This window comes from Salmo salar, chromosome 04 (assembly GCF_965601325.2).
Source record: "Salmo salar chromosome 04, fSalSal1, whole genome shotgun sequence".
Lineage (NCBI taxonomy): Eukaryota > Metazoa > Chordata > Actinopteri > Salmoniformes > Salmonidae > Salmo > Salmo salar.
The window spans coordinates 65,406,884-65,420,217 of record NC_138294.1 but is presented as its reverse complement, the minus strand read 5'-3'; the positions used below and the strand labels follow the sequence as shown (position 1 = coordinate 65,420,217).

The following is a 13,334-nucleotide window of genomic DNA, read 5'->3' as shown; positions in this document are numbered from 1 at the left end:
GCGTGCGTGCGTGCGTCTGTAGCACACAAGCAAAAGTGTGAAGCAAAGAAACTGGGACCTACTTTGCTGTCGACTCTTCGTCATACTTGCTCTTCAGTTCCAAAAGCTCTGTCTGAGTTGCTTCAAGTGCTGAAAAAACAAATGAAGCATTTTGAATGGAGACCAGCGGTGGTTGGATGGAAGAAGTACAACTGCTAGGCCCTAACATACTGCCCTCTATAGATTCCTGGAAGGACTGACTAAGGCCTTTCTGCATTCAATTACATGAGGTGAGGCTTCTAGAAAAGCCCCATCTTAGGTTTCACAACCGAAGACAACTTTGGTAACTTTAATTTACAGTCCTATTACAGCTGCTATTTTCAAATAAATGACATGCTAGCAGTTGATACTTTTCTGGTAGACCTAATTTTTCTAAAATACCCAATAAAACAATAAAAACTTTATGTTTCAAAGGGTATATATTATTAGGCAATAATAACTTAACTAAGCTGGTGGGTAAAAAACGGGCCATCTACTGCCTGGTTGCCCAACCTGGCCACCAATTTCACCAATTGGTGATAAAGTTATATTTTAAGCATAAAGATCTTCTCTTGTAACCTCATAATGAAGCAGGTACTAGAGTGAGTGGCTGGGCCTGAATAATACTAGAGTGAGTGGCTGGGCCTGAATAATACTAGAGTGAGTGGCTGGGCCTGAATAATACTAGAGTGAGTGGCTGGGCCTGAATAATACTAGAGTGAGTGGCTGGGCCTGAATAATACTAGAGTGAGTGGCTGGGCCTGAATAATACTAGAGTGAGTGGCTGGGCCTGAATAATACTAGAGTGAGTGGCTGGGCCTGAATAATACTAGAGTGAGTGGCTGGGCCTGAAAAATACTAGAGTGAGTGGCTGGGCCTGAAAAATACTAGAGTGAGTGGCTGGGCCTGAATAATACTAGAGTGAGTGGCTGGGCCTGAATAATACTAGAGTGAGTGGCTGGGCCTGAATAATACTAGAGTGAGTGGCTGGGCCTGAATAATACTAGAGTGAGTGGCTGGGCCTGAATAATACTAGAGTGAGTGGCTGGGCCTGAATAATACTAGAGTGAGTGGCTGGGCCTGAATAATACTAGAGTGAGTGGCTGGGCCTGAATAATACTAGAGTGAGTGGCTGGGCCTGAAAAATACTAGAGTGAGTGGCTGGGCCTGAAAAATACTAGAGTGAGTGGCTGGGCCTGAATAATACTAGAGTGAGTGGCTGGGCCTGAATAATACTAGAGTGAGTGGCTGGGCCTGAATAATACTAGAGTGAGTGGCTGGGCCTGAATAATACTAGAGTGAGTGGCTGGGCCTGAATAATACTAGAGTGAGTGGCTGGGCCTGAATAATACTAGAGTGAGTGGCTGGGCCTGAATAATACTAGAGTGAGTGGCTGGGCCTGAATAATACTAGAGTGAGTGGCTGGGCCTGAATAATACTAGAGTGAGTGGCTGGGCCTGAATAATACTAGAGTGAGTGGCTGGGCCTGAATAATACTAGAGTGAGTGGCTGGGCCTGAATAATACTAGAGTGAGTGGCTGGGCCTGAATAATACTAGAGTGAGTGGCTGGGCCTGAATAATACTAGAGTGAGTGGCTGGGCCTGAATAATACTAGAGTGAGTGGCTGGGCCTGAATAATACTAGAGTGAGTGGCTGGGCCTGAATAATACTAGAGTGAGTGGCTGGGCCTGAATAATACTAGAGTGAGTGGCTGGGCCTGAATAATACTAGAGTGAGTGGCTGGGCCTGAATAATACTAGAGTGAGTGGCTGGGTCTGGACTCTGGAGCTGATGTGCTGTGACAGGGGACTGTCGGTTCTACAGCAGCAAGCAGGCTGCATGGGGCTGGTACAGTGTTGACAGGCTTAGATTTGTCACTCACTGGGCAGCCGTCAGCCAGCCAGAAAGAGAGAGAAAGAGAGAGACAGAGGAATCCTTCTGGGTCAACATAAAGTCATACTGCCAGCAGAGGAGTGTGTTGACACCAAGCTAGCCTTAGCTTACTGTGTGACGTTGGGGGATTTATGCAAAGGTTTGTTAAAGTATACCTGTGAAATTCAAGTTAGGATTGGGCCTGTGGGACTATAACTGGGTGTAGAAGGTTAGCTACTGATTACCTGTCTGTAGGGACTGGGCCTTATGGTTTGCCTCCTCCAGCTTTGACACCACAGACTCCTGGTTTTCCTGTTGTTGACTGTGTGGACAGAGGGACAGATACAAGTTAGCTTAGCATCACCTCAGTAAGAAACAACATTGTATATAATGATCCTTTCAAGAGGCTAATGTTGCATCACAGGGTTCAAGTTTGCCTGCTAGCATCACCACAAAAAAGAGCGAACAGGTTAAAAAGTATCAACTTTAAAGATAAAAAAGGCTTATAGCATCAAGGGGATACAGGTAAGCTAAGAGATGTATCATCACTCAACATGAAGGGACCAATTCAGCCTATTAGCACTTTAGAAAAAATAAGACCGGTTACCATAGCACCCGCTCAAATGAACAAGCACTCGCTCTGATTCCAGTTGAAGTGGTACAGTGCAAGTGGAGAGGACAGTTAAGTGTTGTATTTTTTGCCAACAGCGGCTAGGCTGTTCTGCTCTGTCATGTCTGTCGGGGGGTTAGTATCATCAATACTGAAACACCTGAAACACCCGACCATCATGCCACCAGCCCTCCTGCACTGGCAGACGACTCGTCAATTTACCTCAGCGCTAAAGAGGAGGGGAACATGCCAAACCCTTAAGAATTAATGTCAACTCCGGATTGACTAGCTATTACTGAGGACAAGATGAGAGGGGACGAGATGAGGGGTCGAGAGCCCGTTTCTCCTTGGGAGTTGGTTCATTATAAGGACAAACTGTCGGTTTCAAAAGGGAAAAGCTATAAAGGTTGGGAGTAGTTAGTTATCAATGATATCACTGTTTATGGTATGTATGGGTAGTCGCCAGATTTGGAAATAATGAAGACATAAGGTTTTACAATCTGGGCTATCTATTTTCTGTCTGTATTTAGGTTTCATAGAGTGTGAGATATCATCAGATATCACATATCCTAGACCTTGCCAGAGTGTGTGGCCTAAATAGAGTGTTGGTGAGATGCATTGGTCAAAATCAGGGCACAAAGTCAACCAATCAAAATTGGTCTATCTCCACAACACCAAGAATCACCACTCACCAGAGAATCTCTCAACCTCAAATGCATTAAAAAACGAGGAGGTGCCTCAGCCAAAGCAAGGGAAACAAACCTCACTGACACATTGGTTCTGACTGCCCTGCAGTTCCTGCCTCTGTGGATGACTGCACCACTGCTGTGCCTCTACTCATCCCCATGTCACTGTACCTCTGCTCTCCCTCCCCTCCCTCTCTTTTCCTCCCAGGTGCTATTTTTGGGTGACTAGGAAACATTAATATAATTCAAGGTAGCAGAATGGGGTCTATGGTGGTGTCTTTGTAACAAGGGTGAGAGTGGTGACAATAGGTTACAATGGGGCCTTATTGTTGCCCTCTGACATAACAGATAACAGAGCCGAACTGTGTCCCTGTCCGGTGAGTGACAGTCTGGCAGCAGTGATGATCAGGAGGCTCAGTGCGGTATTACCATCCATGCTGGGGGGTTTAGGAGTAAACAAACAGCGGTGAATTAAAAGGTATTACAGTGCAATGGGATTACAGTTAGGGTGGGTTGGTCCCAATAAAAGCCTTGTGTAATGGCCGCATATGCCTTCATCAGGACAAACTGATGGGATCATACAATAGTGTGTGACGGGGTTGAGGAAGAGCTGGTTCGAGTTGAAATTGAGATATCTCCCATTCAGTTACAGTATGATTAGGAGCAAGTTCAATAGGAATACGGTGGGTTAAAACAATGCAAAAAAACAATGAGTGCCGGTTATCTCCCGTTCCTGATTCAATATTTGCTCAGCTCAAGTGCTGAGTGAAAGTGTAAATGACAACGTGATAGGGAGTCCGTTTCAGTGCCCTTCACAACAACCCTGATGTACCTGATAAATTACAGCCAATCCTCACTGGAAGGTTAACTAAACTTGGTCACCCACTTATCTACAATACAAACATGTATGAAACTGACCATCGTTAAGGCCAGACAGACTGAGCGGACAATTTATTAAGAGAATTATTGGATTGCCATGGAAATATGTAACTAAATACTGCTACAGTACAAGATGAGATAATAGTTCAGACAACAGCTATAAGGGTATTCCGTCTGGGCCTAAACTTCGCACATACTCAGACACTAGGTGCAGCCAGTAGTCGCTGCCCGTTGGCAAACACTAGCTAGCCTATCCTCCCCAGCTAGTCCTTACTAGCTTACCTCTCCTCCTCTGCATGGTCGTTGTGAAGCTGCCCCTCTTTCGCCTCCTTTTCTCCCCCTCTCCTCTCCTCCTGGCCCAGCTCCTTGGCCTGTTTACTCAGGGTCTCTTCATACTCCTCTATCTTCTCCTTAAGTGCTTTAATTGTGACCTCTGTGTGGAGAGAGAGAGAGAGAGAGAGAGAGAGAGAGAGAGAGAGAGAGAGAGAGAGAGAGAGAGAGAGAGAGAGAGAGAGAGAGAGCAAGAGAGAGAAAGCAAGAGAGAGAAAGCAAGAGAGAGAAAGCAAGAGAGAGAAAGCAAGAGAGAGAGGGAGATATACAGAGAGAGAGAGAGAGGGAGATATACAGAGAGAGAGAGATACACAGCGAGAGAGACAGAGAGAGGGCAGGAGAGAGAAAACACAAAAAGTCAGTAACAGATACGATAACAGGCAAGAAATAAACCAGAGTCCCAACCAGATATTAGGTACCACATAAGGCTCCTGCACATCATCCTTCTAAGTCTGGATTGTCAGTTACACTGACAGAGGCAGAGGGATTCTCCAAGTAAGATGGAGTAGGAGGAACAGGGCTCCATTCCACTGTGTGCATTGGCACAGCCCACTTGTATTACTGACTGAGAGCTCTCAGTTTTCCCCCACTTCTTACTTGTCTTCTCTTCTTTTTTTTCTCTCGCTCACTCACTGATGCCCTCGCTCTCTCCTCCTCCTCTGCGGTGATTTAAACTCCAACATTTCAGCCCTGACACATAATCAATGGCGATGAGTCCCCTCTGAGCCCTTTTCCCCTTAACTGTTCAATTGAACTTTAAACATTTAGGTTGCAGGGGATCAATGGCCTCGGCTGGCCGGGATGAGAGAGAGAGAGGAAGGAAGAGCGGGAAGGAGGAGAGAGAATGAGAGAGAGGGGGATTCTCCTCTCCTCCGCCGCTGAGGTAGGAGATCTGCAGCTTAGCCGGGGCACGGTGGGGAGGGGGAGGGGAGAAAGAGAGGAAAAATCAATGGCAAAATAAAATATTGCCGCTATTGAGCTGGGTCAATTAGCTCTTGGTGGGAGGGGAATTCCAAAGACAGAGAGGGCAGGCCCCCCTACCCTCCTCCTCCCTCTATCCCCTCTTCTCCTCCCCTTCTTTTCCCTGCCTTTCTGAAAAGAGAAAAAGCAGTGAAGGCTTTAGAGGCCTATACAATGGGCTTCATCTGAAAAGACTGCCCAGGGGATACTTTCTCATAAAGATGGCTATGGAGGAGGAGAGCCTTTATTAAAAAATGATCTATATTTCGGGGTTATGGAATGACTTTGGGCTGACTCTGTTGCTCCACTAACTTGATGTTAGTTGTTAGCTATTTTACAGCGTTTGATGTAACTCCACGGACATCGGCTCTTGAAACGGTATCCACATGACAGATGATATCTTCTTACAACTGCTAACATTGCACATATACTTTTACTATACTTTCAACCAGACCGTTGAGGTGTTTCATCCCTTTTAAAGACGGCTAAGCATTGATGAATCTCCCAATGGGAGTCTTAGCCTAGCTCTCTGCGCTGGTGTAGTGGAAGCGTTTCAGTGGATGAGGTTGTCTTGGACCTGAACACTTGTGTTAGCACCCTGAGCTAATACCTAGGGCTTTAGCTCAGCAAGCCAACAATTTCTTGTGGCCCATGGGTTCAAACTGGGTCGATCACACTGGTCCAGGATAGGTTCAGAAAGAGTATGTGTGTCAGCCTCACCGTGGTTCTTGACCTCAGCGATCTCCTGGGTGTAGCCCTCCAGCGTCTCGCGGAGCTTCTGGTTCTCCGTCTCGATGTCGTGCATCCTCTGGACCTTCAGCTGTAGCTGCTGGGCAGTCTCCAGGGCCGACACAGGGTCTGAGAGGAGGGGACAGGAAAGGGCACTAGTTACTAATCACCAGACATCACTAATTACTATAGGCTAATTACTTATCACAGACTTTTTCTCTGCACATACATATTACCAAGCATGTCTAACATCAGAGCAGATCTTCAAAGTTCAACAGCTTGGTGTACATGTAGCTAGTAGTGTTACATGTTTTGAAGATCGGTTCACTGAGGAGATCACACCCATCCAGTCAGTCTCTAACCTCTAGCCCTCACTCCATTCAAACATACTTCCATGCACTGCAACAGTAAGGTCTAGAGTGGGGTTTTGTGTCTCTGTGCCTGGTTGTGACTGAGTGGCCAGGGCGAGTCACGCGAGGCTGACTGATGACTTCTCTGTGTGTGTGTGTGTGTGTTGGGTGCCAGAGCAGCAGAGCTATGTATAGCTGCCCCCATTCGCACAGAGCAAAGCTGGAGAGCTGAGACAGCGTTGCTGTTGCCACCACACACACACAGCCCAGACAAAGGAGAGGAAGAGAGGAAAAGAGAGTAAGAGGGAGAGAAAAAGCAAAAGGGCATGAGAGAGAGAGAGAGGCAGGGAGAATGAATGAGAGAGGAAAAGAGAGATAGGAAGAGGGGAGCTAGCTAGGTTTCTGGAACATGATGACTTATCTTAGGGACAGAGAAACCCATGGGACAACAATACATTCCTGTAAACAGACGGTACAGTATCTATCCAATAGTAGTACAGCATAGACACAACCCACAGTGGTGGAAACTGTAGATTTATTGATGTACATATTGAATAATTGAATTAATCAAAAACAGTAAAACACATTGCGGACGACACGAAAAAGTCTATGACTGATTGTGTTCCTCTTTTGAGTCAAGGTCAGAGATAGTGATGATGGTAATGGGTAAGGGATGGATAGGGAGGGATTGGGATGTGGAGACTGGCAGGGTGTTCTAACACTGAGTCCCCCCCACCCTCCACGTTGGGCGCTGCCAGTCTTGCCAGTCCTGGCCTCATCAGTGCCCGGCATCAACACGGTCATTAATTGGCGTATGACTAATTATGCCCCAATTCCAGTTGATTTTCTTTAATGAGACAGCTGGGTTAATTATATAATCATATGATTACATTAGAGCCCCTGGCCCCGAGAGGGAGAGAGAGAGGGAGAGAGAGAGAGAGAGAGAGAGATAGGAGGAAGCTAGGGGGAAGGGGGAGGAAGAGGAGGGATATGAAAAGTGATAGAGACTAGAGAGGGAAAGAAAGAGGGAGAAAAAGAAAGAAAGGAAGAGGGAGAGTAGACTAAGTATACAAAACATTTGGAACACCTGCTCTTTCCATGACAGACTGACCAGGTGACTCCAGGTGAAAGCTGAATCGGTAAAACAAAATATTGAAGTGCCTTTGAACGGGATATGATGGTAGATGTCAGGTGTAACGGTTTGTGTCAAGAACTGAAACGCTGCTGGTTTCCGTGTGTATCAAGAATGCTCCACCACGCAAAGGACATCCAGGCAACTTGACACAACTGTGGAACACTTTCGACATCTTATAGAGTTCATGTCCTGACGAATTGAGGCTGTTCTGAGGGCAAAAGGGGGTGCAACTCCATATTAGGAAGGTGTTCTTAATGTTTTGTACACTCAGCATATGAGAGCATATTCAAGGCAGAATTAGTCTGGAAACAGCTGAAGAGAGGGAGAGAGGAAGAGAGGGAGGGGGAAGAGGTCTGATCTTAGAGATGAAAGACATCCAGCGCCTCCATTCTCCTCTGTGTGCGGAGTACACGCCCGCCCGCCCGCCGCCCGCCCGCCCGCGTCCTTGGAGGTAGAAGCGATACATTCTCCAACACCAGACAAGCCATTGAGGACACAACAGCATTATCAAAGGCCCATTATGTCAACTTTGTTGTCCTGAGATCTGACACCCTGCGTCATACACACAGTGTTAATCTAATATTCTGAAACATCTAGCCTTGGACAGCCTGTTCCCATGTTACGCTTATCATAAATCACTATTTGATTGTGAAACCCATACACTCTCCTGCACTGACTCTAAACACACACACACACAGTGAACTCTACCCACAGACTCCACATACTGACACCCCGACACATACACACAGCATGAGCACACATTCATACTGACGCCCCACACACAACTGTCTATTATCTATCCTATTGTCTAGTCACTTCACCCCTACCTATATGTACATAGAGTAGCTACCTGAATGACCTCGTACCCCTGCACATTGACTCGCTGCTGATACTCCCTGTATATATCCAGGTTATTTTCTGCTGATACTCCCTGTATATATCCAGGTTATTTTCTGCTGATACTCCCTGTATATATCCAGGTTATTTTCTGCTGATACTCCCTGTATATATCCAGGTTATTTTCTGCTGATACTCCCTGTATATATCCAGGTTATTTTCTGCTGATACTCCCTGTATATATCCAGGTTATTTTCTGCTGATACTCCCTGTATATATCCAGGTTATTTTCTGCTGATACTCCCTGCCGGTCGCGATACTCCCGATCCAGGTTATTTTCTGCGACTCCCGTCCAGGTTCGCTGTACTCCCACCGGTCCGTCGTATCCCTGTGATTCCTTGTATCACTATTTCTATTTTTTATTTGTTTGTTTATCTTTAACTCTGCTGGAAAAGGTCTCTTAAGTAAACATTTCATTGTTAGTCAAACCTGCTGACAAATACTTAAAAACAAATATGTTTTTAAATGTACTTTAATTTCTTGTCATATAAAAATAACACTTGACCAACATACTTGAAGGGTTATAATGGAACTGATCTTTTAGTCCCATTTCATGTATTGTTATATTAGTTAGGATGATACTCTCTTGTTATGTATGCTTTGAATACCCCATATGATTAAACAAACTGACAGGAGAGAAGGTCATACTGTGACATTAGGGTGATGATGACTGCTGTCACAGTACTGGACTGTACAACATAGCCTGTCTCTGTGGGCCCAGTCCCAGTGCCTACCACTCTACTGCTGCTCTCTCCAGAACAGACGGACTACAGTGTGTGTCACATGGAATCTCTCTCTCCATGTCCTCCCTGGACTTCTAACCAGGAGATTGTCCCTTCACTAGACAGGCAGTGGCACCAGCCCTGTCTGGATGGGCATGTGTGTGTGTTCTGAGCAGAAGGAGTGAGACAGTGCCAACTGCTCAGTGCAGCCACTCCAGCCTGCTGCAGAACACTAGGCTGTCTGTGAGAACAGTGTGAATATTTCCAAAGGTTGCATGAGAAGGCTAGAGGGCAGACGGGTGGAGACACCTGTCAACTTTGACATTCTATTGCAAAGCGTCATCAGGATGAGAGTGAGGTAAGGTACGTGTATTTTCCTTGGTGTGTTCAAAAGAGCTCAAAAAAGGGTGGACACACTGACGCTAGGTCTGTGTGATCACAAACACATCTGTGAGATAATCAGTGGAGTAGTGATCTCTCATCCTCAGACATGGAGACAAGAATGGACAGGCTGCAGATTACAATGATAATACAGACATTCCTAGATTTTCCCACACAGGCAAACAACACACACACACACACACACACACACACACACACACACACACACACACACACACACACACACACACACACACACACACACACACACACACACACACGAGAGAGAGAGAGCCAAGGCAAAGAGGTCTCTAGGTGCTGCTCCTCTGTCTTGGCAGGCTTTGAGCTGTGTGTGTGTGTGTGTGTGTGTGTGTGTGTGTGTGTGTGTGTGTGTGTGTGTGTGTGTGTGTGTGTGTGTGCGCGTGTGCGGCTGGGATCTCCAAAACACAAAAGCAGTAATTTATGCATGTACTACGTGGTTCCCCAGGCCAGCCTGCTTGCTCCTACAGGCCTCTGTGTGTGTCTGTTTGCATCTGTGTGTCCATACGGTTCACCAAGGAGGAAATGTGTTTCAGACAGACAGCCAGCTGCACACACACAGCCACACACACACACACAGCCACACACACACACACACACACACACACACAGCCACACACACACAGCCACACACACACAGCCACACACACACACACAGCCACACACACACACACAGACAGCCACACACACACAGCCACACACACACACAGCCACACACACACACAGCCACACACACACAGCCACACACACACACACAGCCACACACACACACACAGCCACACACATAGGATCGAGTCAGCTCAAAAAGATCAGTCGGTCATAGACAAACACACACTCCAGTCCAGTCGACCTCCACTGCTGACTGTCTGTTTCCACTATTAGTCAGCCTATCCAAGTGCTCTAGTGCTTCAGTTAGGTGGAAGAACCATTGGCCAGGAGATCTCCATGGACAACAACACTGGTCTGTCAGTGTGTTGAAATCATCAATGTCCTCTCCATCAGGACCTAAAATGAACACCCGCCACCTGCAGGTAGGTTTGGTGGGTAAGATGTCTATTTCACCAGCCACCTGCAGGTAGGTTTTGGTGGGTAAGATGTCTATTTCACCAGCCACCTGCAGGTAGGTTTTGGTGGGTAAGATGTCTATTTCACCAGCCACCTGCAGGTAGGTTTTGGTGGGTAAGATGTCTATTTCACCAGCCACCTGCAGGTAGGTTTTGGTGGGTAAGATGTCTATTTCACCAGCCACCTGCAGGTAGGTTTTGGTGGGTAAGATGTCTATTTCACCAGCCACCTGCAGGTAGGTTTTGGTGAGTAAGATGTCTATTTCACCAGCCACCTGCAGGTAGGTTTTGGTGGGTAAGATGTCTATTTTACCAGCCACCTGCAGGTAGGTTTTGGTGGGTAAGATGTCTATTTCACCAGCCACCTGCAGGTAGGTTTTGGTGGGTAAGATGTCTATTTCACCAGCCACCTGCAGGTAGGTTTTGGTGGGTAAGATGTTTGGCGGTTTGTCAGGGCTCCATAGAGCACGCATTTCACTCGCATTTGTGAAAAAAGTCAAGTATGATCACATTTATAGTAAAATAAATGCTGCAGTAGCTGTTTTCAAAGTATTTCCGCCATTTTGCTTCATAGTTGGTAAATGAAATGCAACAAAATCAAAGAACTATGAATCCTATGAATCCTCCACTATGAATCCTATGAATCCTATGAATCCTCCACTATGAATCCTATGAATCCTCCACCTTGCGCTGCAACACTGCCTGGCTGGGGGCTGTGCACACGTGAAGAGCTAAGTGAAAGATTCATTTTTAGAAGTGCTGTGCACAGGCATAAAAGTTGATCTAATTTAATTTAAACGAAAGTCTACTGAAGTGAGACGTTGTCCTTGTGTTTCTTGGCTATTTACATTGTTTTGTTCACAAGCTGTGTTGTTTGTCTATGTTCGAGTTTCAAATGCTAGGGAAGAGAAGACAACGCTTCTACTAGTCATCCTCAATCTAACAGGCACAGACATGACTCCAGTCCCGCTACCACGGTAGCCTCCCGCCCTTACATTTGTCTAATGTGTTATTTTGGTTATATCAGGTCACAAAAACGTAATTATTCATTATAAACTGGGTGGTTTGAGCCCTGAATGCTGATTGGCTGACAGCCGTGGTATATCAGACCGTATACCACAGGTATGACAAACTTACATTTTTACTGCTCTAATCACTTTGGTAACCAGTTTTTAATAGCAATAAGGCACCTCGGGGGTTTGTGATCAATGGTCAATATGCCTGTGTCCAGGCACTCCACGTTGCGTCGTGCCTCAGAACAGCCCTTAGCAGTGGTAAATTGGCCATATACCACACCCTATCTGGCCTTATTGCATAAATATACCACATTAGTTACTTCTTACTAGTAACACATGCAATGTTTTAGAAACATTGCAAAGCATGCTCATCCATTTTTTTTAAAATGTTTTATTGGTGTAAATTATATTCCCCCCAAAATATTTTTGGCTGGTAAGAAATCTGAGTGGCTGGTAGATGTTTAAATCACAGTGTATGCCCTGCTCCCCATCCCAACCCAATTTCCCTACCGCTCGGCACTCACAGGGCTCCTGGACGCACATTGTCTCAGGGACACCAAGAGAAGTCATCAGGAACGTGTCTGTGTATGTACGTATGCATGTGGCGCCAGAGACATGTGCCCCATAAACATGACAGATGAGACTTACCTGGGACATCGATGAATCTCTTGTACACGTTTAGGAAGGCAGCCTCTGACTCCTTACTTCTTTTACTCACTGCGTCGATCTGAAAGGAGAGACGGAGAGATTGGTTAAGAAAAGAGAGATAGTCGAGGTGAGATGATACATTTTTTTCAGACAACACCACAACAACCATAATCACATTTTCGGGATTATAAAGGCTTTTATACTTTGGCATCATCTTCCCTATATTATTCATTACATCAAGATGAATCTAGTTTTATAGGACAAATAGTCACATATCCAATGTAGTTCAACATGAATCTGGTTCATATAAAAATGTATTAATTTTAAACATTTTCAGATCTATTAATGCTACGATATCCACACAGGCCTATTGACCACAGAATTTCAGTCTTAAAAACACATGAATAGTAATTTCATTAATGTAATTTAGTAACAACCTGCTAAAAGAGATTGAGCTTCCAACCCTCTCAGTTAATCATGGGTACTGAGTGCTTCTCCTAAAACTGGAAAGCACCAAGGCAGCTAACCAATGAGTCATGAAGGAGGTGACGTGATTTGGGGTTGGGCCAAGAGGCACCACAGACCTTGCTTCAAGTTCATCAACAATCAAGTACAGGAGTATAGAGCTGTGGTAGAGAGGTCTTCTATAGTCATGACATTTCTGTAGTACGCAGGTGATATGATACAGTATTGCTTTTACATTAACAACACTGTACTGCACATGGCTCAAAAATCACAGATTTATGATTTAAAGAGGTTTCAAAAATGGTTATTTTTAGCTCCAAACCAACACTATACATCCCAAATACCCGCCCATGAAACTAAACATTATAGATGTTGCCAAAGTACTTCATGAATCAGGATAGAACACTACAGCAACAGTCTGTGTGGCTCAACATCCATTCCAGATTGCCTCTCAAATACCGTCTAAAAGATGAAAGAATTTAAAACAAACTTTGGAGATACGTCACAGACAGAGTCAAATACTGTACCATAT

At 45.4% G+C, this 13,334-nt stretch overlaps 1 protein-coding gene across 3 annotated transcripts in view; it reads right to left on the bottom strand.

Annotated features, from left to right (window-relative positions):
- Window positions 1-13,334, bottom strand: part of LOC106603419 (homeobox protein cut-like 1) — a 221,878-nt gene that overhangs the window by 99,259 nt on the left and 109,285 nt on the right. For all 3 annotated transcript variants that reach the window (XM_045717150.2, XM_045717152.2, XM_045717151.2), the window contains exons 4-8: window positions 12,338-12,416; window positions 6,077-6,214; window positions 4,349-4,499; window positions 2,137-2,213; window positions 63-129 (exon numbers count right to left, since the gene is read on the bottom strand). In XM_045717150.2, coding sequence (XP_045573106.1) covers window positions 63-129; window positions 2,137-2,213; window positions 4,349-4,499; window positions 6,077-6,214; window positions 12,338-12,416 — 512 coding nt within the window. The remainder of the gene's footprint in view (window positions 1-62; window positions 130-2,136; window positions 2,214-4,348; window positions 4,500-6,076; window positions 6,215-12,337; window positions 12,417-13,334) is intronic.